The 21,234-nt window shown below is 42.6% G+C and overlaps 1 protein-coding gene across 1 annotated transcript in view; it reads left to right on the top strand.

Annotated features, from left to right (window-relative positions):
- Positions 1–1,299: 1,299 nt before the first annotated feature.
- Positions 1,300–21,234, top strand: part of eepd1 (endonuclease/exonuclease/phosphatase family domain containing 1) — a 43,851-nt gene continuing 23,916 nt past the window's right edge. The window contains exons 1-2 of the mRNA XM_049602846.1: positions 1,300–1,538; positions 1,654–2,579. Of these exons, the coding sequence (XP_049458803.1) occupies positions 1,732–2,579 (848 nt within the window). The 5' untranslated portion in view covers positions 1,300–1,538; positions 1,654–1,731. The remainder of the gene's footprint in view (positions 1,539–1,653; positions 2,580–21,234) is intronic.

The raw sequence follows: 21,234 nt of genomic DNA, 5'->3' as shown, positions 1-21,234 counted from the left end.
TTGAAATATATTTTTTATGTGGAGATGTTCATGTACATGAAAATCTAGCTCCATTTTGGGGTTCTTTTTTCTTTGGTTTAAGGACTGATTATCTATTTTGGGAGTTCAGATGGGAAATAGATAATTATACTAACCTTAATAATGTATTGAGATTCAGATTCAGAATACTTTATTAATCCCCGGGGGGGAATTGTTTTTGTTCCAATGCTCCGTGCAAAGTAGAAATAGAAATACAGCATGAATAGAAACAAGAGATAAAGATGAAGATATAAATAAAATACTAAAATAGACAATGAAATAAATAAAATAAAATATTAAAGTAGACATTAAAATAAACAAAAATAAGATAAAATATTAATTGTACACGGTAAATTAAAAAAAATAATTCAAATTTAGTCAATAAGAATACATAAATCACCTAATATACTTAAGAATAATATGTTTATAATATATAATAATATAATAAACTAAATGCATAGTACAAACGTGAAAATCCATGTGGAAATAAGTGTATACATAAATCAAACTATATCACAGGAGACGTGAATGTGGTGAAAGAATTGTTCAAATAAATTTGGAAATCCAAGTAAGTATATGTGGACACCAATAATAGTCATATGCATATGAAAAAACAGTTCAGTTTTGAGTATCTGTAACGTTTCCTTATTTATGGACTGGTTTTCCCAAGAGGGGACATGGGAAATAGATAAATATAAAATGATGTGATAAATTGATACTGAAGTGATTAGGCTAATTTAGCTGAAAAGGACCCTTAAACAATATAACTTTTATATAAATTAAAAAGAATAAATAAATTAGAATTTAAACAATTATTTGTATCTTTTTTTTTTTCATTGTAAAAATAGATTGAATATGTACACGTATATGTGGAAATAAATAAATGAGTGTGGAAATTAATAAGTGTAGAAATAAATGAAAATATGTCTCTGAAGAGAGGTTATTGTGGAAATAAATAACAGTCAATAGATATAAAAAAAAAATAAATACATGCTGTTCTTAATTAATTTCCCATATATTCGGCATCTTCAAAGTGATTGATTTATATTTGAATTTAAGTGCACATTTAATAATATATAGACCTATTTATTTATGTATTTTGTCTATGTAATGTTACATCTGATTACATTTGTCATAAGTGTGCACGTATAGGTCCGTTTATTTATTTCATTTCCTTTTGGCTTGCGTGCTCCATTTGCTTACTGAGCCTACTTTTATTTTGGAGACTCTGTGTTCCGGTTATTGCCTGTCTGAACCTGTGTGACTTGACGCACATTGGTAGCGATGGTTTGTATAGATGTGAGAGCTGGCGTGTCTCTGTCAGAAGCGTGTGTGTGGAGGCCGACCTGTGGCCAGTGACACAGCGGACTGTTGGAGGGCAAAGTTTAGGGAGCAGCCTGTACACCTGGCTCTTATCTGCCACTGAGGACACACACACACACACAGGCTGCAGACAGACACTGGACCGGTGTGTGGGACACATGCAGCATGTAGCCAGGACTGAGGACAGCTGCTGGATGGTGCGTATGATTGTTATTATTGTCTTTAATGAGGCAGTGTGTGGTGAGAGGAGGGATGTCTGTGTACATGTCTGTGACTGTCATTTCTCTGGTCCCCACGGTGGTTGTGTTTCAGCCTGATCTCTCTCCGCCGTGCTCCTCTGTCTGCTCCCGTCCGCTGCACTGATCCGAGCCCCTGTGACCCGCAGGAGCCATGGGTGGGAGTCTGGGCTGCCACCGCTCCATCCCCAGGGACCCCACAGACTTCAGCTGCGGCAAGCGCAAATTCAGCGCCGCTTGTAACTTTGGCCACATCCTGGTGAACCAGGAGCGGCTGAACATCAACACAGCCACCGAGGAAGAACTCATGACTCTCCCGGGAGTCAACCGCACTGTTGCGCAGAACATTGTGGAGTACCGGGACTGTATCGGAGGCTTTAAAAAGGTGGAGGACCTGGCTCTGGTGAGCGGGATCGGGGCCACCAAACTGGAGGTGATCAAACTGGAAATATGCGTCTCCAGCAGGACCAGTTCGTCCCAACACTCCCCGTCCTCTCTGCGCAAAGACCTGGATCACCAGTCGTGCACCGGGATGAACATTAACACCGCCACCCCGGCGCAGCTCATGAGCATCCGAGGCATCACGGAGAAAATAGCCAAGAACATCGTGGCCTACCGGGCGGAACACGGCCCGTTCAAAAGCATCGAGGACCTGGTGAGGGTCCACCACATCAACAGCTCCCTGCTGGACAAAATCCGCTTCCAGGTGTTCGTGGAGCGCTCCAGGGCGCCCTCCACTAACACTAACGGGGGGCTGACCTGCACCACCAAGTCCCACCCCAGCCCGACTTCATTCAGTCTCAGGAGCGACGACCTGGACCTCCCGCCCGGAGGACCGACCCAGATCATCTCTGTGCGGCCCAACGTGGAGCCCCCGCCCGGCCTGCGGGACGGGAAGCCCGTGGTGCGTCTGGCCACCTGGAGCCTGCAGGGCTGCTCCTGCGACAAGGCCAACAACCCGGGGGTCAAAGAGGTGGTGTGCATGACCCTGCTGGAAAATGAGTGAGTAAATCCAGAGCTCACTAAACATAATCATAGTAATGTGCCATAATGGGTGGTCTCAGGTGTCAACAGTGAGGCAGAGCTTCATCTTTCCATATCAAGGTAATGGAGAACAGAGATGAGGCAGTGCGTTAAAGTCTTTGAAAGCCATTGAATGATAAAATTTAAAACATTTTCAAGTCCTTTTTTAAATAAACAAACAGAGTAAATAGGCAAATAAAGATTTAAATAAACAAATATATATTCTAAATGTAGAATAAATATGAAAACAATATTCAGAGGCAGACAGTTCACAGTGCATATACACTGTATATAAGCTATATATATTAGTGGGCCAGGTCAGTGTGCCACTGCATATGCCATGTTTAAAATAAACACCCTACAACATTCCTACCATGTAAAGTGCCTCTGGGTGCCTTTTAAAGTGCTATACAAATGAGCTGTATTATTATTATCATTATTATTGTTAGCAAGTGAAAGAGATTCTGACACAGCTGATACTGTGACTTTGCAATAGTTTAGATACTTTGGAGAGTGCTGGTGGCCCCTTAGAAGAATCCTCATAAACTGGGCAATGCGTGGGCACACCACAGTCAGAGTCACATGCTCAGAGACATAAGAGGAACTTCAGATTCCCAGCGGCCCAATGTGGTTCACTGCAGGTCACTTGGTTTGGCTATTTGATTAATGGCACTGAAAGTACAACATAACCTAAAGGTCCTGGGTTATTACTTCATCTTGAGGCCCTGTGTTGTGCTCACAGGGTCGCTGTTCCTAAATAAAAGTGTTTAATTAAAATGTCTCAAACAAACTGAGACGTAATAAACCTGTGAGCAGATTGTATTCCAGAGCAAGTTGTCTATAATTGGAGGATCAGCGATTCGATCCCCAGGTCCTCCAGGTCGCATGTGAGGTATCCTTGGGCAAGACACTGAACCCCAAACTGCTCCTGATGGCTGTGCCACTGGTGTGTGAATGTCTAAAACACTGAGTAGCAGGTGGCATCTTGTATCGTAGCCTCAGCCACCAGTTTGTGAATGGGTGAATGTGACTCATAGTGTAAAAGCTCTTTGAGTGGTTGGAAGACTAGACAAGCACTATATTAGTGAAAATCCATTCACCATTTACCACCACTGGTTGGTTTGCGGATCTTTCTGTGCACTCTACTTGATGAGTACTTGGACATGACAGTGTACACACCATAGACTGTATAAAATAATGGACATAACCACTGTGACATTACCGATTGGTTTGTGGACTCCCGATTTGAAGCCTCAAGTTTGGCATTTTGGCCGTCACCATCTTGGTTTTTTGGAACCAGAAGTGACTATATTTGGACAAAAGGGTGGAGATAACCCTAACACTAGCTGCTAGTGTAGTTAACAAGGTGCATTTACAGCTATCTGTGATAATATTAATGCTAATGCTAGCGAAAAACAGGCTTAAAATCATTACAACAAAATGTACTCACCAGAAAAACTGAACATGTGATTCCTTAGATGGTCTTTTAGTGCAACCAAATGTTGAACAATACTTTTTAAGCAACCAAAATATTACAGCTAACTTGCATGAAATAGCGACAGTTATCATTATGGCTACACCTATACTCTGTGAATCTGGGGTTACGCCATGGTTATATTACCCACAAATGTTGTCCCCTTGGTAACAACTTGTCAAAGGACAGCCCCCATCCGTCACTCAAAGCTGCCACGCCCTTAATCATGCATGATTTTAAGCTTTAATAACATTGAAATGGGTGAGTTATATAAAAAAAAAAAAATCACTCTCCGTACAGTTGTCACGAACGGGGAAATTAGCCTCAGAGACCGAAACTGTTTTTGGACCAGGCTGTAAACATGTTTATTTCTGCTGTAAAGTCAGGCATTTTAACATTGAGGTCTGTGGGGATTGACTCGCTCTTGGAGCCAGCCTCAAGTGGCCATTAGAGGAACTGCAGTTTTTGGGACTTTCATATTGGCTTCATTTTTGAGCCCCAGAGGTTGCCGCTTGGTACACACATGGCACTGAGGGTGGGAGGTGGGTCAGTAGGGATCCAAAAAAAATATTACCCAGGGTCCTACTAACAACAACAACAACAATATATGAACCTCGCAGTGTATTTTAAAACAATAAAAAAAAAAGAAAAAGCTTGAAATAGAAGATGAAAGAAATGAACTTGTAAAAAAAATGTGAAAAAAAAACAGTTTAAACATTATCAGAAATGTACAAATATAAAAATAACAAATACACAACATGAATAAAGAAGAATAAAGAACAAGAGAGCAAGAATAAAGTCTGCAGCTGCGTATAAAGTCAGTATAACATAGTCAGATACACACATAGCAAGAAAAGGTGTCGTGAACACAATAGAGCAGATTAACATTTCCATTACCAGCTCTCCACAAGGCAACAGTCCAACACTATCAAAGCAGCAGGTTTCTGGGCCAAACCTGTTTTAATGTAACAGGGACAAGCTTTGGGTCTGATGCAATGTCTCTGTTCCTGTGATTCACAGCATTGTTGCTTGATAAGGTCTCACTTGTAAAGAAAATGGATGTGGAGCAGAGAACACCCCGATCTGTGGTGGACTAGATAAAATGACCGTGTTATTTTGCCCTGGGTGCAACATTTGCGCAGGCCTCCGTGAATCCAGGTTAATCTGCCCTGATAAACTCTGAGAGCAGTGTTCAGTGTCAGGCTCCAAAGTCAATGAGTAACGAGATTAATTCAATAGGATTCTACGTGTATTTGCTGGACAACAAGCTGCTTAGCTCACCTTGTCTAGAAGCTCTATTAGCTCAGGCCTGAGATTGGTCAGCATGATATGACACATGATATTTACTTTGCTCTGCTCACATGACTGGTGGCCATTTTCTTTGGTTATTCATTGTTGGGTGTGACCAGACCTCCTCAGTCTCAGTTTGCCAGTTAAAGTGCCTGCAGCTTTACAGTACCCAACCTGGGTGGGGAGCCCTGACCTGCTTGGTCATGATTGAGATGTTGTTACACCTGGAACTGCCACTGTCAGTGAAAGTAGTATCCTCTGCAATGCAGCCATCATCCATCCCAACACCTAAACATTCTCTGCCATATGGAAAGGCCCCCGAAACAAACTCTTTGCAAGAAACACTTTGACAGAGAGTCGCTCATGTTCACAAATACTGACTGAACTTTCCAAGGCCATGGAAAAAAACATATTGGAATTCTCAGTTTAGTTGGTTTCTCCCCTTAAAGCTGACTTGGTGTGTAAAAAATTTAACAGCTCAGCATGCTTTAGTGGGAAAAACGTCTGATTCTCCTGCATTGCATCCCTGATTTCTCTCCAAGAACTACTGATTTTGGCGTGTCTTTGTGGTTGCGACACCATGGATAGTGGCACACATTTTGAGACACTCACGTCTTGAAAGCTTTAACACTGTTACACTTGGCTGTTCACTTGACTAGTCATGGAAGTAGTTGGGTGAGGATTGAAAAAAAAAGTGTGAGAGAAACGTTCAAACCATGAGTACTTCAACACCTCCACACACCTGCATGAGATGAATATAATTGTCACATTGTCTGTTTCGGAGAGTTACAAAAATTGCCAGATGCTGATAGACTATTCAAAAAGCACTTGGCCTTGAGTCAGACTATAGTCATAAATGTGATGACTTTAGACTCGACTTGACGAAGTCAAAAAAAAAAGAGTTGCAATTGCAAATGACTTCACTTAGACTCAAGCTATTTGACTCGCAAATATTTTATACCTTCCCCCAGGTGCAAAGATTAAACAGTATGTCATTTAAATTGTGACATGAATCAAGTAATTCCCCTTCATTACCTGAATCAGCTAACATTAACACTATTCATTACCAACAAGTCGACACTTATAAGCCCTGTTTCTACCAAACGCTTTCAGTTTGGTATCTTTAGAACCAGAAGTAACACTTCAGACATGGTACCCTTGGTCCATTTAGTGTTTCTACTGCCAACAGTCAGAACAAAACAGAACAGGCTGCAGTGGGAGTCTCTCTCCATGAGATATTTATTTGGGGTTGTGCATTTAGTCCTTTTCAGGCAAGCACAGCCGGCCGGAGCCCACAGGAACGACACTCTGCAATGCTTAGATTAGAATATTTGCAGTTCACATAATCCGGTCGAAACATTTGAAGATCGACTCATTACTAAAAGTGTCTGTCATCCACGAGAAACAATAACAACTAAAGTAATGGTCAAAGTTGTCATATCGGAATTTAAGGTGTGTTGATTGATTCACGTCGTCAACTCATACATTGAGTAACATTACAAGTTAACGTTCCACCTTTGAAGTTTCCAGCAGTCGGCCCAGTGAATTGAGAGTGATTGATTTTTTTTTCTCCGTCTACAGCTGCTGCAAGAGGCAGCAAAACATCCTTTATTTTTCTAGTTATAGTTTACAAATAAAACTCTCCACGGTATGAACAGTGGTTACAAAACCAGCCACAACTCAGCCCTGAGCAGAGTTACCGTCCTCTATTGACCAATCAACAGACTGCAGTGTTCACAGCTCCACCTTTTAGTACCAGATCTGTGTGCTAGGTACCCCAACAGAGAGGGGGACCAAAGATGGGGACGATACGGGACATATCCATTAGAACCATCCACAACTTTTCACTGTGGAAACGGAAAAAAGCGTATTGAACTGAATTGTACCGGACTGTACAACTAGATGGAAATGGAGCTTTCAATTTCCCAGATCCACTTTGTTACACCGATCTGACAGCATCCAATCAAGTTGCAGGAGAGAACCATGACAAACTGCATGTTACTGAGCACCAGCTGGGAAAAGTTATACCAAGGGTCATTTGGTTTGTGTACAAAACCCACTCAGTGGTCACTGAAAAACAAACTGCAATATGCAAAATATGCAGGTCAAAAATTACAGATGGAGATGCAACTACTTCAACAAACTTGTTTTTTAACAAGTAAAGACAAATTTTAAAAAGCATTCATGATTTTTGTGAATTTTATGAAGAAGTTTGTTGTTAAAATGGCATTACATTTGTTGAGGTGTACATGGGACTTGACTCAGAACTCTACTGTCTTGACTTGGGACTTGAATGCAAAGACTTGAGACTAACTTGTGACTTGCAAAACAATGACTTGCTCCCACCTCTGGCCAGCTGTAAAAATGTTCAATTTACTGACAAGAGATTGGCATGTTATGATTTCCTTCATATGAAAGGATTGCAATCATCATGATTATTAAGTGCATCTATAAACTCCACCACACCCAGACCCAGATCAAACTGCCTTAGGTAAAGCCTGGAGCCTCGCATGACTGATCAGTTTGAACAAGGAGCGTCTGTCATGTGTTTTGATAACAACTGTCTGATTACCTTTGGCTCCATCTTAGATCTCCCTCCATGTCCCCCTCCCTTTTCATCGCCTGCCAAACCCTCCCACCCTCTTGTAAATGCTTCCCACTTCCTGTGTTCCCAAGCCACGGACAACAACCCTAATGGTGACATTATAGGATCATTGTTATGGAAGAGGAGGAGGCTGTAGACGAGATGCGGTGTGTTTGTGCAGTGCTTGGGCTCCGCTGTGTGAGCAATCACAAGATCCAGGCTGAGTTTACACACTTCCTGGCTTTCCTCCAGGCACAAGCAGAGAGCTACTAGAGTTCAATGAACTCCCACTTACCAAAGGTTACACAGCAAACTGCGCTCAGCCACCACAGCCTGCTGATGTGAGTAATCAGCCAGCCCTTAGCCAGGCTCACACACTACGCTGAAGGGAAGTGAAAGAGCCGCCACTCGCTCTTAACAGCAGGGCTAATGCGGATCAAGGTGTAGATGTGAGCTGACAGGGACTCACTTGATTCAGAGCAAATGTGGCTGCAGAAGGGAAAAGCTGTGTTGCTGTCACATCTGATCTTCTCATTCTACACGACAGTTTGTAGGAGGACGTTTCAGTTTCTCGAGTGTTCGTGCTTCATCAGTCTGTGGTTCTTCTCTTGTGTCTCAGTTTTGAAACAGCCCCAGAGTTTCTTGTGTTTCTTGCAGTTCTGTGCAACTTCTAAGGTGCATGAAGCAAGAACTTCCATCATCCATCCTCTGTGTCCAAACTGTAAAGCAAGGCTGCAAGAAAGAACATGCACAGTGTGAAAGCTTATATTCATCCAGTTTACCGTCCCACATACTTGCCTGCACACAGGAAGTGAAGAATCAAAACATGAAATGAAGTTACAGGATGGCAGTGAGGAATTGATTTGTCCAAAGAACACTGGGCTCACCAAGATTTCATCTTTTGTCATCTCTTTGATTTTCTGTATGACTCACTGGGGACGAGCCAGGCCAGTAAACATGAGCTCGCAGTTTGCAGTTCACATGATATTTGTTATGGCTTTGGACAAACTAAAGGAATAGTTCCACATTTTGGGAATATGTATTTCTTCTTTCCAAGATTCAGGTGAGAAGAGAAGAGGAAACCCTCATGCTAGAGTGTCAAGGCACGATTAGCTTAGCATAAAGACTGGGAGCAGGTGATAATGGCTAGCCTTGCTCTGTCTAAACTCAAAAAACACAACTACCAAAAGCTGTAATGCTCACTAATTGACGTGTTTGATCTTGTTTGTTGTATCTGTACAGAAACTGACAAAAGTGAGGCTTTGTGGTTTTAGGTTATGTGCTGGAACTAGTTCTTGTTAAACAACAGGCGGTGCAGTGATTGTTCTCAACATTCCAGTCTTGTTGTCACATATCCCTTTTCCAATTAAATTAGCTGTGGTTCTTGAACCAGTTCTGTTGTGGATTTCTGGTGCCCACATTTCTACCAGTTTTGATCTGAATCATTGTTATCAAGGATGCGTCATTAACGGAGAGCATTACACAATTCATTACATGAAATAACAGTAGTGGAAGGTGGCGAATGGCATTGATCACCTGCAAGCAGGGACCAACTACTAATGACAAGAGGATATAGAAGACTGTTAGGTGCAAGACTCTATCCTCTCTTTCCAACCTGTGGAATATGACACACCCACTGATGTTGTCATGGTTGGCATCTTGGTTCAAGGAAATTTTTTGGTTTTAGCTGGGAACCAACTTTTCAGGGTTCTGGACCAATGCTCCTAATGGTTCAAAATTACATGTGGGAACCCGAACAGAACCAAATCCATGTTGACGGAAAATGGGTGGCTGGGCTCAGCCTTAGAGATAGGTTAAGGAGCTCGGACATCCGGAGGGAGCTCGGAGTAGAGCCGCTGCTCCTTTGCGTCAAAAGGGGTCAGTTGAGGTAGCAAGGGCATCTGATCAGGATCCTCCTGGGCACCTCCCGCTGGAGGTGTTTTGGGCATGTCCCACTAGCAGGAGGCACCGGGGCAGACCCAGAACATGCCGGCCTGGGAACGCCTCGGAGTTCCCCAGGAGGAGCTGGAAAGGGTTGCTGGGGAGAGGGATGTCTGGGGTGCTTTGCTCAGCCAGCTGCCCCCACGAACCTGCCCCGGATAAGTGGATGAAATGGATGGATGCATGGAAAATGGGTTAAAGTGAGGCATGGTGCCATTGTGACTGTAGAGAGAACAAGCTCACTGCTTGGCTATGACATCTCCGACTATACCATGCACTGATGTACTGAGCCGTTGGATAAACTCGTTGGCTGTCAAGAAATAGTCCCCATCATGTAGCACCATAATTTAATGTTTAAATTATTGATCGTATGCTGTGTGTACAGACAAAACTTGAAGTGAACTTGCGTTTACATACAAAGTCAATGTAAAGAGGCCATTAACGTCAAAAATTCCCACGTATCCCAGAGCTATTTAAATCTGCTTAATAAACATACAGACAGGAGTGGGATAGAAAGAGAGACCGGAGGGAAATAACAGAAAGAACATGTCGTTTCTGGTGAGGTCTGTACGGTACACTGACTGCCTGGGGCAATTCAACACGGACTATACAACCACTCCGGCGGTCACATTTGCGTGAATTATGCAAGCTGAAAAAATTTACCACCATACCCAAGGCAGGGGGATGATTTCTCTGTGTAGTTTAAGTCTCAGTCAGAGACAAGCATTTGACATCGTTTCGGTAAAAGAAAAGTTTATTTGAAAAGCACTGGGAGCAGCCTTGTTGCCAAAAGAAATACTGGCATTGTACGTTTCTACAAACCACGGATGCATTACATTTGTACCTTTCATGCGTATCATATCAACGTTTCTAAAGTGACGTTGCATATGAGCTGACTTTGTCATCAGGTGGTGTACGGCGTGACACGTCGGCAAGATGCCTGCCAGGCTCTAGACCACTGTTTGAGACCGACAAACAACAAAAGTGGTTGTTTTTTAACTGCATTTCTAGTGTGGATAGTGCCTCTAAAACGAGGTATTTTAAATCAAAACATGATCTTTTACGAACAATAACCACATGTTTTTTGTGCTGAATCATAACCACACGTTAATCACATTCATTCATTTTCCGTAACTGCTCCTGTTTGGGGCCGCGGGGGGGCTGGAGCCTATCCCAGCTGACACTGGGCAAAGGCGGGGTACACCCTAGACAGGTCGCCAGACTATCACAGGGCTGACACATAGAGACAGACAACCATTCACATTCACATTCACACCTACGGACAATTTAGAGTTACCAATTAACCTGCATGTCTTTGGACTTTGGGAGAGGTTGAAAGGCTTGTGCTGCTCTACCTGGTCTGCATTTTTTGCCAGTTTCATTGTTTCGCAAGTCTCTACAGTGGAAATGGCAAGTGCAACGTGAGCATGACTCATACTCATGATGGTCATATTTATGAAAGTAAGAAGCAGATTAAAAATATATCAGAATTCCTTTTCAGCTCAGATGATAAAAAGTTGCATGTCCCTGAGGACAATGAGGCTCCCTGGGAAGGTCTGATTATGCCATTTACCAAAATCGTGACTCCTTGCCTCATGATTCTTTTAACCAAATAGCCTCCACAAACTTTTGAACTTTGAAATGTTCAGTTACCTTTCATTACTGTGAACACTTTCTCATGGAAACGTGGCGTAATGGTAATTGATGAGGTGGGTGTACCACTAGGTTAGCGGGGGGGAAAGTGGATATACTCTCCTATATATTCCAATGGCTTTTTGGCTGATAGTAGGGTATACTGTAACCAGAGAAAGAGGTGGATATACCCCGGTGGTGGGTGGAACTGACCTGAACAAGCTGAATCTTAAAGCCACTCAAGGCTTACAAAGGTTACTCAAGGTTGTTTACATTTTCCATGACAGTGTCAAGTCACCAGGGTTTGTTTTCAGTGGTGCTACGTCTGTAGTCGACCCCTGACCCTGCTGACAGGGCTGATGATGATAGGGGATGGATGGCTGACATCACACATGAAGTGAAGAGTTGCTGCTAAAAGCTTGTAGCTGCAGGACACAGTGAAAGAGGAAGAGACACCAGAGGACACCAGACAAAGAGGTCTACATCCTCATTGTGTTAGCCAAAACAGTTCATAGCAGAGTTTTCTTTGGGTTTGAAATAGGTTTTATTTCCTTACTGATTGTGTATTTGACAGAATACAGGCCATGAAATTACTTACCCTCACACAGATCAGAATCTATAGCTAATATTTTTAATGAAATTGAGGCCCAATCAGGAGATCAAAACCTCACTGTCCTGCCTTTCACATTTCATATCTGCAGCATTCCTTGATGTTGTTAGCAGAGGATGGCCCGGTCCGCTGTGTTTACACTACAGCCAGTAAAGCCAATTATATGATAATGTGTTTCTGGTGATATTCCTGGTCTGTGAGTGACAGGCAGGCAGATGGCAGCTGCTGTCATCGCTCTCTTGTTAATCATATTACGCTAATCAGATCTGCTTCTGCCTGTTGTGTAGCTTATCAATTCTTTGCTGACAGCTACGAGCTTATAAATTCACTGGAGAGATTCCGTGAATGGCTGCGTTTACACTGAGCTTTTTGTTCAATTGAAACTGTGGTAGAAATTCCAGAAAAGTGGAATTTAAAAACATAGCTCTCCCTTCTCTGTCCTAAGCCCCTCCCACCAGACGACCATGAGATGAAATGGATTAGTAACTTTCTGTGCAGGATTCTGCGCCATTGAATCAGGCTTTCACTAAAGGGACATGCACGTGCATCTTCATTTGTAGAACAGCCAGTAGAGTGTGCCAGGGCTGACGTCAGAACCCGGAAGTTTAGCATCGTGCTGGTTCCTGGAAGAGAAAGTGAATGTGATTTTTGCATTGGGTTTTGGATTATGTCAGAAAATAAGCTCTGTGGCTAACACAAGTTTATGATACTTACAGGTTTTGTTCAGCAAGATAATCTTCACATATGTACACCTTTCATACCGCATTTGAAGCTTTAATGTGATCGCCAGAAGTAAAAAGCTAACGTTAGGCTTTAACGGACTACATGACTACTCCACGGTCGCATGACTCTTGACGTCACTGCCACTAAGCTTTCAACTGATTTCGGTCGCTTTATTTTAAAAACATTGTATAATGGGGAAATCGGACTGTTTAAGCTAAATAAGAAGCTGTAATGGTGGACTGCCAGCACTCTCGCCTGTTCGGGGGTGATGACGTTTAATGTCCCCGACAGGGTTTGTAGTCGTATTGAGCAACTTGTTAGCAACCGCCTTTTTTACGACACGTAAAAGCTTCAAAATTCACAAGTATGGTATTTACTGACGTGTTTTATGTCGTAGAACAAAACTTGAAACACGCTTAAGCTTTTGTTAACCACAGACCTTATTTGAGGCATTTTACCAAAATCCCATTCAAAAAACGTATTGACTTTTAGACAAGAGAACCAGAAGTGCTAAAAGCGCTAACGGAGTTCCGGGTTTACTGGCACACTCTATAGGAACGCCCACTATCTTAGAAATGACGGTTGCCAACAAGTGGCTGAGTGAGACTACAGAAAGTCATCATGCCGACCACAGCTTTTCAGCATCGTTGTGTTAGGGACTGTTAAATCATGCAACCCTGTTGTAGTTCATTTATAGCCTAACGTTAGCTTTGTACTTCTGGCGATTGCGTTCAGGCTTCAGTAATCATCACAGTGGTGCTCATTTGTGAAGATTATCTTGCTGAACAAACTGTGTAAGGCGGAATTTATACTTCTGCGTCAAATCAATGTCATAACTAAGGCAGACCGCTAGGCTAATTTATACAACGTAAAATGCCATAGGCTTGTGCTAATAACGTTAGCATGTTGTATTTGTTTGGAAAACGTGTTTTCGTATGAGACTGTTGTTAGCAGAATTTTTTAATGTTACCTCTGTTAAATGCAGCTGTTGTCCCTGGTTTCATATGAGTAGAGGAAAAGTTCACTAGCTGCTAGGCTAATTTATACAATGTAAAATGCCATAGGCTTGTGCTAATAGCATTAGCATGTTGTATTTGTGGGGAAAATGTGTCCAGATAAAGACAAGTGTTTGTCTGTGAATGCTGCGAGTTATAGTGAAGCTGATGTGTGTACTTGTGTTTGAAATTATCTCTATTAAGCCATGTTTAATGTGTGTTTAATGTGTGTTTAACATGTGTTTTTAATCAACTAAACTTTGCAGCACTTCACAGAAACCTCCCAACGCCGACTAGTGTACTACTTACTTGTAACACACTGAACAGCAAACTTGTTTATATGCTAAATAGCATGGTCTAAAATGCAGCCCTGCCCTCGGCTTGTAAATTACAGTTACCAGCACAGATGTGTTTACTCTGTCTCTCCGTACCTCATCCTGGGACTAAACCTGGCAGCTCCCCTGGACACTGACATGCCTACCTGAGAGAAAAGAATACTTCCAATAAGCTTACAAGCTCACTGGATAATTACAATGAATTTCGTAAAAATAATGACATTATTTTTGACTGCAAACAGGATGACTAAATGTCAAGCTGTCCTAAGTGACCCAAACTATTTTCAATGGAGACTGTGGATCATGCAGCAGTATCTTCTGACTGAACTGTTTCTTCAGTGGAAAGCTCAGCACTTACCAAATAATAATGGCAGCCAGTGCGGGTCAGGTTTGCTTCCTTTCCGAAATGAAAAGCATTTGGCACCATAAAGCAATAAAGAGTGGAGACTAGGTGGCTGCAAAAACAGAGTGTAACGTGCCAAGAACATGGAATTTGGATAACGTACATAATGCTGTGTTGTTCTGATCCATTGGTACAGTTTTGTTTTTCCACAAATGCACATTTCAAAATCTTAAAATTAATGAATAATGCCTTTGATCGTGTGTGATTTATAAATACTCAATTATAGCTGCAGTCTCTTTGTGCTGCACTCTAATCAGTTTGATTACTTCACGTGCATTAATCATGTGGCATGATGGCATTTTTATAGCTTTGGTCAGATGTTATTTGTCATGAAGTCAGTGTTTTTACTGCTGTTAGATAGAAGGGAGTTGGTTCCTGCTTGTAGCCTGCTTGAGGTATCTGCTGAAGCAAAGGCCGATTCGGGAGGTATGTCTGTCTCTTCATAGGGCTTAGGAAGGATGTGGAAACTGTGGTCTTAAAGAAATAGTTCAACAATTAGGCAAACATGCTTAAGGAGATGGATGTTAATTTCAGACATGAGTTTATCGACCTTCTCATTTCAGTCTTGGAAAGAAAGCAAGTAAGGGCATTTACCAAAATGCTGAACTACACTTTAACTTTGAGACCAGCTGTCAGCGAGAATACTGCTGGCATGCCATAATGACCTACATTCATTAACCATGATGTCATTAGTTTACTGTAATTACACAATCGACGCAAATAATTTGAAACCTGTGTGGGCAAACACTTGCACACATTCTTTGATACCACAGAGCACATTTTCACCCACAGTGGAGCCACTCCCAGGCTTAATAAGTGACGAGACTGTGCACATCTATGCTCACAAATCTGTTCACTGCAACGCACATAAGCGCCGTGCAGCTGTTGAGATGATGCACCCAACATCTGTGGCCTGCACTGTAGGCCTGGATTATGAGATAGGCAGGCAGAGAGTTTGGCAGCAGCGTCACACGCTCTTTTAATCCCCTCACAGACTGACAGAACTATCAGACACACACATTTAAACACACTGGGTGACATTCTGCGATGTTTGTGAATAGTACTTGGGTCTCACTGAGACAGCCCGATTCACTACAGGAATCCAGTGAGATCGAGGCAAGCGTGGGTGCTGAAGTCATGAGGACGGGGTGCTGCAAAGAAGGCCTGTGCTGAGCTGACGCAGGGTGTTGGGTGCTCATGTGGAAATTTCCATTGGCGCAGCGTTTTATTGTGGGTGGACAGTGAGTTAGGGGCATTGCCCAGCAGGCTCTGCCAGCCAGGAGTCACTCGGGCCAATACAGCGCTCCCAGCCCTCGTTTCTTTTGCTAAACAAAGCTGATTTAGACTTGTTTGTCTTCTGCAGCAGCAAATCAAACTGAGTTACTGCGGTCACTAAGGTAAATGCAACCCCACTTTAATCAGGGGGATTGAAACAAAACATAAATATCCTTAAAAGTACTGGAGAGTGAGGAGAATTATGGGTCACTGCAGGACCGGACTTAGCATATTCAGTGCCCAAGGCAAGCTTCCCCTGGTGCCCCCTCCGGACAAAACAAAAGTATTTCTCTTTTATATTTATCGTATTTATTACAAACAAGAACAAGAGCCAATGAAAAAGCAGCACAAATAAACAGCTTAGCTAAAAAACAACAATAATAATTGCATAAAATTAGCTAATTAGCTTCTTTTTATTTTGTACTGCGCCTCAGATGGCTTTTGCCTTTCATTGCCACTGGCTTGGTGTGAATACAGAAATTGCTAAACTGACCTTGAAGAATTATTCCACCTAAAACCTGTGTTCTGAGGATCCAACCCTCACCCTGTGTAGGCTCGAAAAGTGTCTCAAAAAGGGTTTGTAGCTTATTCTTTTTGTAGGAATCGATTCCAAGGTTGAGTTTCACGGTGAAAAACTAAACTTTTTAAACCACTGCAGCAGAATAATCCTCCTCTCTACTGTCTGTATGCTCAGTATGTTCCAAACACTCATATTTACCCAAAATGTGGCTAAATAAAAACACTATGCTTGTCACTAGCACAGTTAGCTGTTAGCATTTCTTTCACTGAGTTCATAAGGCGGTTATCGCTGATATACATATAGTGTTGTAGCGAAAGCATAGCGCCCACCCTCCCTCCTGTTCACCCCTGGTTAATACTGTTAGCTCTGTCAGCACTGTTGCCTTTAGTTAGCACTGTTCATGGAGTTAGCACCATTAGCTGATAGCCACCAGCTCAGCCACCTCCATGTTGAGAAGCGTGTGCAGACAACTCATACGCATAGAGCCCCATTAATGAAACACTTCATTTACGTATCGCACTGGATTCACAGGGAGGTCAGATAGTCGACATACAAAGTGCAAGACTCTGACACCAGACTCCTGGGTTTGCGTCCAGACTCATAGCTCCTCCACAGCTCCACCCTCTCCATCCAAAACTTTGCATGTCTGGCTTCAGAAATCCAATATGGCAACGGCCAAAATGCCAAACTCGAGACTTCAAAACTGTAGTCCACTAGACTCACAAGTCAGTCTTTAGACGCTTTGCTTAACTAAAGACTGATGTCTTTCTCCCTGATTTTGTGTTTAGATGGGCGGATACAATTTCAGAGTTTAAAAAAACTCCCTACGTTGCAGAACCAATAGTTAATCCGCAGGGCGGTCCTTCAGTGGCTCGCTGAACTCTTGTGTTCGTAAACATAGTCGGACTGCGTTAAAAGTTTTAAACAAAGTCGCTGTAAGTCCTTCATTTCCACAATCTTGTGGACTGAGCACACGTTTGATGAAACGGAGTTAAATCTCTCGGCATCCATTTTCAAGCTCTCTGTGTGTTTGTTTCCTTGCAGACGAGAAAAGGGGGAGCGCACATTTCCGGGAGGACGTGTCCTTTTAAAGGCGCTGTATGTAAGAATGTGGCCAAAACGGTCACTGCACTCAAATTCAAAATACTGCCGCGAGTCGTGTCCGCCCCCCCTCCCCTACAGATTCGAGGTTGCTGGACAGTGGCATGCTGGAGACTGATTTGTTTGCCCACGAGCGGCTGCCGTGGCAGGGCCGTGTCGCCGCGTCCTTGATCTTCGGTTTTCCAGTGAACCGTTTTGAGCAAGTCCGGCTTCTCTGCTGCTAACGCTGCTGCCGGGATACAGCTGAGGAGGAGCCGGCTGCTAATGCTATGTACCGGGACACTGCTAATGCTGCTTGCCGTCCTGCTGTAGCTCAGTCGTAACTGTAACTGATGCTGAGACTCTACTGACTGTGTGACTGGTAGATGGCGGTGGGTGGCACAGCAGGCCAAAACACAAATTCAAAACATAAACATGATTTGTGGACCGTAAAATTTTTATTTTTAATTTAATTTTTAATATTCTGGCTGTACTATTGTTGTCAGTGAGATCAGTATGTTATATGAACATTATTCCTTAGTCTCTGTGACATATTAGGAGGATTTTATGACAATTTGCTTTTGATTTCTTACATATAGCTTCTTTAAAAAATGCAAGAGGTGTTGCTTTGTTGCTGGCCATTTTCTCCGGGGTGTTAAACACACTTTAGAAAGGAGTGTCCCCAGACTATCAGAAGGCGGAGATCTGTGATTGTCTGGTGGCGAGACTAGCAGTCCGCAGATAGACACAGTGGCCAAGTCTATTATTTTTACAGTCTATGGTCCAGATTCCTGTCTGTGGTTAGATGCAGGCAACAAAGACACTTTGTTTAAGGTAAGGGAAAAATCATGAGTTTGGTTAAATAAAAAAAGGTATTAATAAAAATAATAATAATAATAATAATGCTGAAGTCAGCGGTAAAAGCGGTTTGCAAAACTGTCTATATGTTCAAGGGGAAAAATGAAATATACACTGTGATGTTCAGTATCAGCTTTTTTACAACTTGCCAGATATGTTGTTTAGCAACATTTCCATACAGACTTTGCGTGGCATTACGGTTCCCTCAAAACTGCATTTGCTGTTTCAAATTAGTTGTATTTAATTTCTAGTAAACAGGGCTGGATTTTTTAACATTAAATTATTGTTATTTACGGGGTCAAGGTCTGTTTCCCCAAGCTGACATTTATGTTTTCTCATATTTGTTCATTTTCTCATGTTAATATTATCTTGGTGTGAAACCTTCAAAATCCCATTAAAGGCCCCGCTTTTTTCTTTTGCGACTCGCCAGACGTTTTACTGCAACATCCAGCAGAGAATAAGTTAAGTTACGCACCTATGTCAAATACACGCTTTTACAAAATGTATGTCGTAATGTAAATTTGCAAAACAGCTATTCACAACTTTAAGCATGTTTTTAAGCTGCATTGCAAACATTCATTTAGCTTTTCACCTTCAATAATGTTAGTAGATGTTAACAAGTACAATGGTAGGCCTACATGTGCAGCTAATTTTGCCATCGATTTATGTATGTTCATAGGTGTATATATTTTTGTTCAGAGAGGAACTGTTTCTTCCTTACACAGAATCTTCTCAAAACCCGTTCAAAAAAGAAGCACATTTATTGTCACCGTCTCTGCTGCTCTTTCACTGTGTGCTGTGCTGTACTACAGCCCGGAGCTCGTTCTTTATTGAGTCCTCGAAAATCCTAAGAGGCATTTTTTATGTTCAAGGTCATCTCTGCTGCTGCCGCTCGTCACTTCTTATGCAACCTTGTGCCTGTCCTCAGATTTGCCTTTAATCTGACAAATACTGGAGCAGACACTCTCTTCAGCTTCACCGTGTCGTGTTTGTGTCTGCACAACAGCTGTAGATGGGACCCAGAGATCCACTGCGCTCACGACAGGCTCTGTTGTCACGGTGACACTTGGCAGATTAGGCTCGATGTCACGGAGTGTGTCTGCGACCTTTGTTTGTGTTTTCGCCCTCATGTGTGTGTCTGTGTGTGTTTTCATTCTTTAAGTGTTGTTTGGATTATCTCCTTCAGACACAGCACATTGTGTCGGCCTCTGAGGGCCCGAGGTACAATCAAAGCAGCGGCTGCATCACCGAGTCAGCATCATCCTTTACGTCCACATGACATGACTCAAGCTCAGGAGAGCTCAGGGTGTGCTGGGACTGAAGCCCTGCCAGTAGAAACGGGAGAATCAGGATCTGAGCCAGCGGGAGTGGAGCAGGGTTTCTGCAAGAGTTGCTTTCATTGTGCAGCGTGATCACACCTACAGTAGAGGAAAGGGGTATTGTCTCTCTGACTGCAGGCCTGTTTGTTCTGAAAACAGGATCTGCGGACTGATTACGAAGGCGACAAGGTTTCTGCCTCGACTCTCAGTGTTATGTAACGTGAGGCTGCTCAGTCGGGCGGGGCGGACAAGCAGTAGGAAACAGAGACTATAGAAACTATATATGCCTGGTTGTAATGTTAAAGGTTCTGTATGCGACATTCACAACACAATAATGAAGTCAAGCTACCTCTGTGTGTTGTAATCTAATTGTTCCCTTTAATATTAGCTCCCTGAAACAGAGATTTGCATACTGTTTCGAAAAGTTTGTGTCATCCTTTGTTGTGTGTTTTGCACGCAAGGTATCACCTGATCTTCTTACCAAAATCTAAATTTATTGAGCCTTTTTTCAGGCCCAGAGCTTTGCACACATCTCGATCCATTTTCACCTCCTCACAGCCTCTTTATCCTTCACCTACTGTACCGTACGGGCTGCGGCCTGCTGAATATGCATCAGCAGCTGCTTTAATTGATTCTCATTCCAGTCACAGTGAATGAGGGAGCCAATGTGTTAAGGATTAAGATTTACATACCTAGAAATAGTTCAGAATGTGGCTCTGGTGAGTTCATTTCCAAATCCTGACACAATGCAGTGCTCCCTAGTTGTGCCAGCATGCTTCAGTAATACATGAGCTGAATGAAGAGGGTATTACCACACTGGGGTTATTTTTATCACCCTAAGTTGATCTGTGTTGACACGTCAGGATACACAGCTCTACTGTTTCCAAGAATTTAGATTTGCGGTAGACTTAATGTCATTTAATCTGAACGTACCATAGGTTAGCGTACACTGGGAGACTACACACACACACACACACACACACACACACACACACTAATCTGAAACACAGTCAATACTCAACAGTTTAGTCGTCCTGCCACAGACTGTATAAGAATCATGGAAATAGCAATCGTAACGTCACTAGTTGTTTTGTGGACTCCCATTTTTAAGCCTCGAGTCTGGCATTTTGGGCACCCCCATCTTGGTTTTTTGGGGGCAACAAAACATATTTTAGCCACCTAAAAAAAGTCCCATCTAAAAACATCTATGGCAGTTCAAGTGAGTAATTTCACCGCTTTACAATTCCGTCAGATAACCCATTTTGACGGTGGAGCCATTAACAGATTCAATTCCCCATCTATGCTCTCGTCACAGTCACCAGACCCCATTGACAAAAACAGTAATTTTAGCTTGCTGAACACAGGAGCAGCTAGTTTACCACTGCTCCCATAAGTTAGTTAGTTTGTCACATTGTGCGACTTTGGTGAATCTGAACTGACCCTTTTGAATGCCACAGTCACACAAAAACACAAAATTATTAATTGTTTGAGGCAGCAGTAGTCCAGCAGCTCCTGTGTTCAGAAATGTTAAATTACTGTTTTTCTAAATGAGGTTTGGCATAGAAGAGAGCGATACAACGGATTCATTTTCCCAC

Source organism: Epinephelus fuscoguttatus, linkage group LG17 (assembly GCF_011397635.1).
Source record: "Epinephelus fuscoguttatus linkage group LG17, E.fuscoguttatus.final_Chr_v1".
Taxonomy (NCBI): Eukaryota; Metazoa; Chordata; class Actinopteri; order Perciformes; family Serranidae; genus Epinephelus; species Epinephelus fuscoguttatus.
The sequence above is the reverse complement of the archived record's forward strand: the minus strand, read 5'-3'. Positions and strand labels throughout refer to the sequence as shown.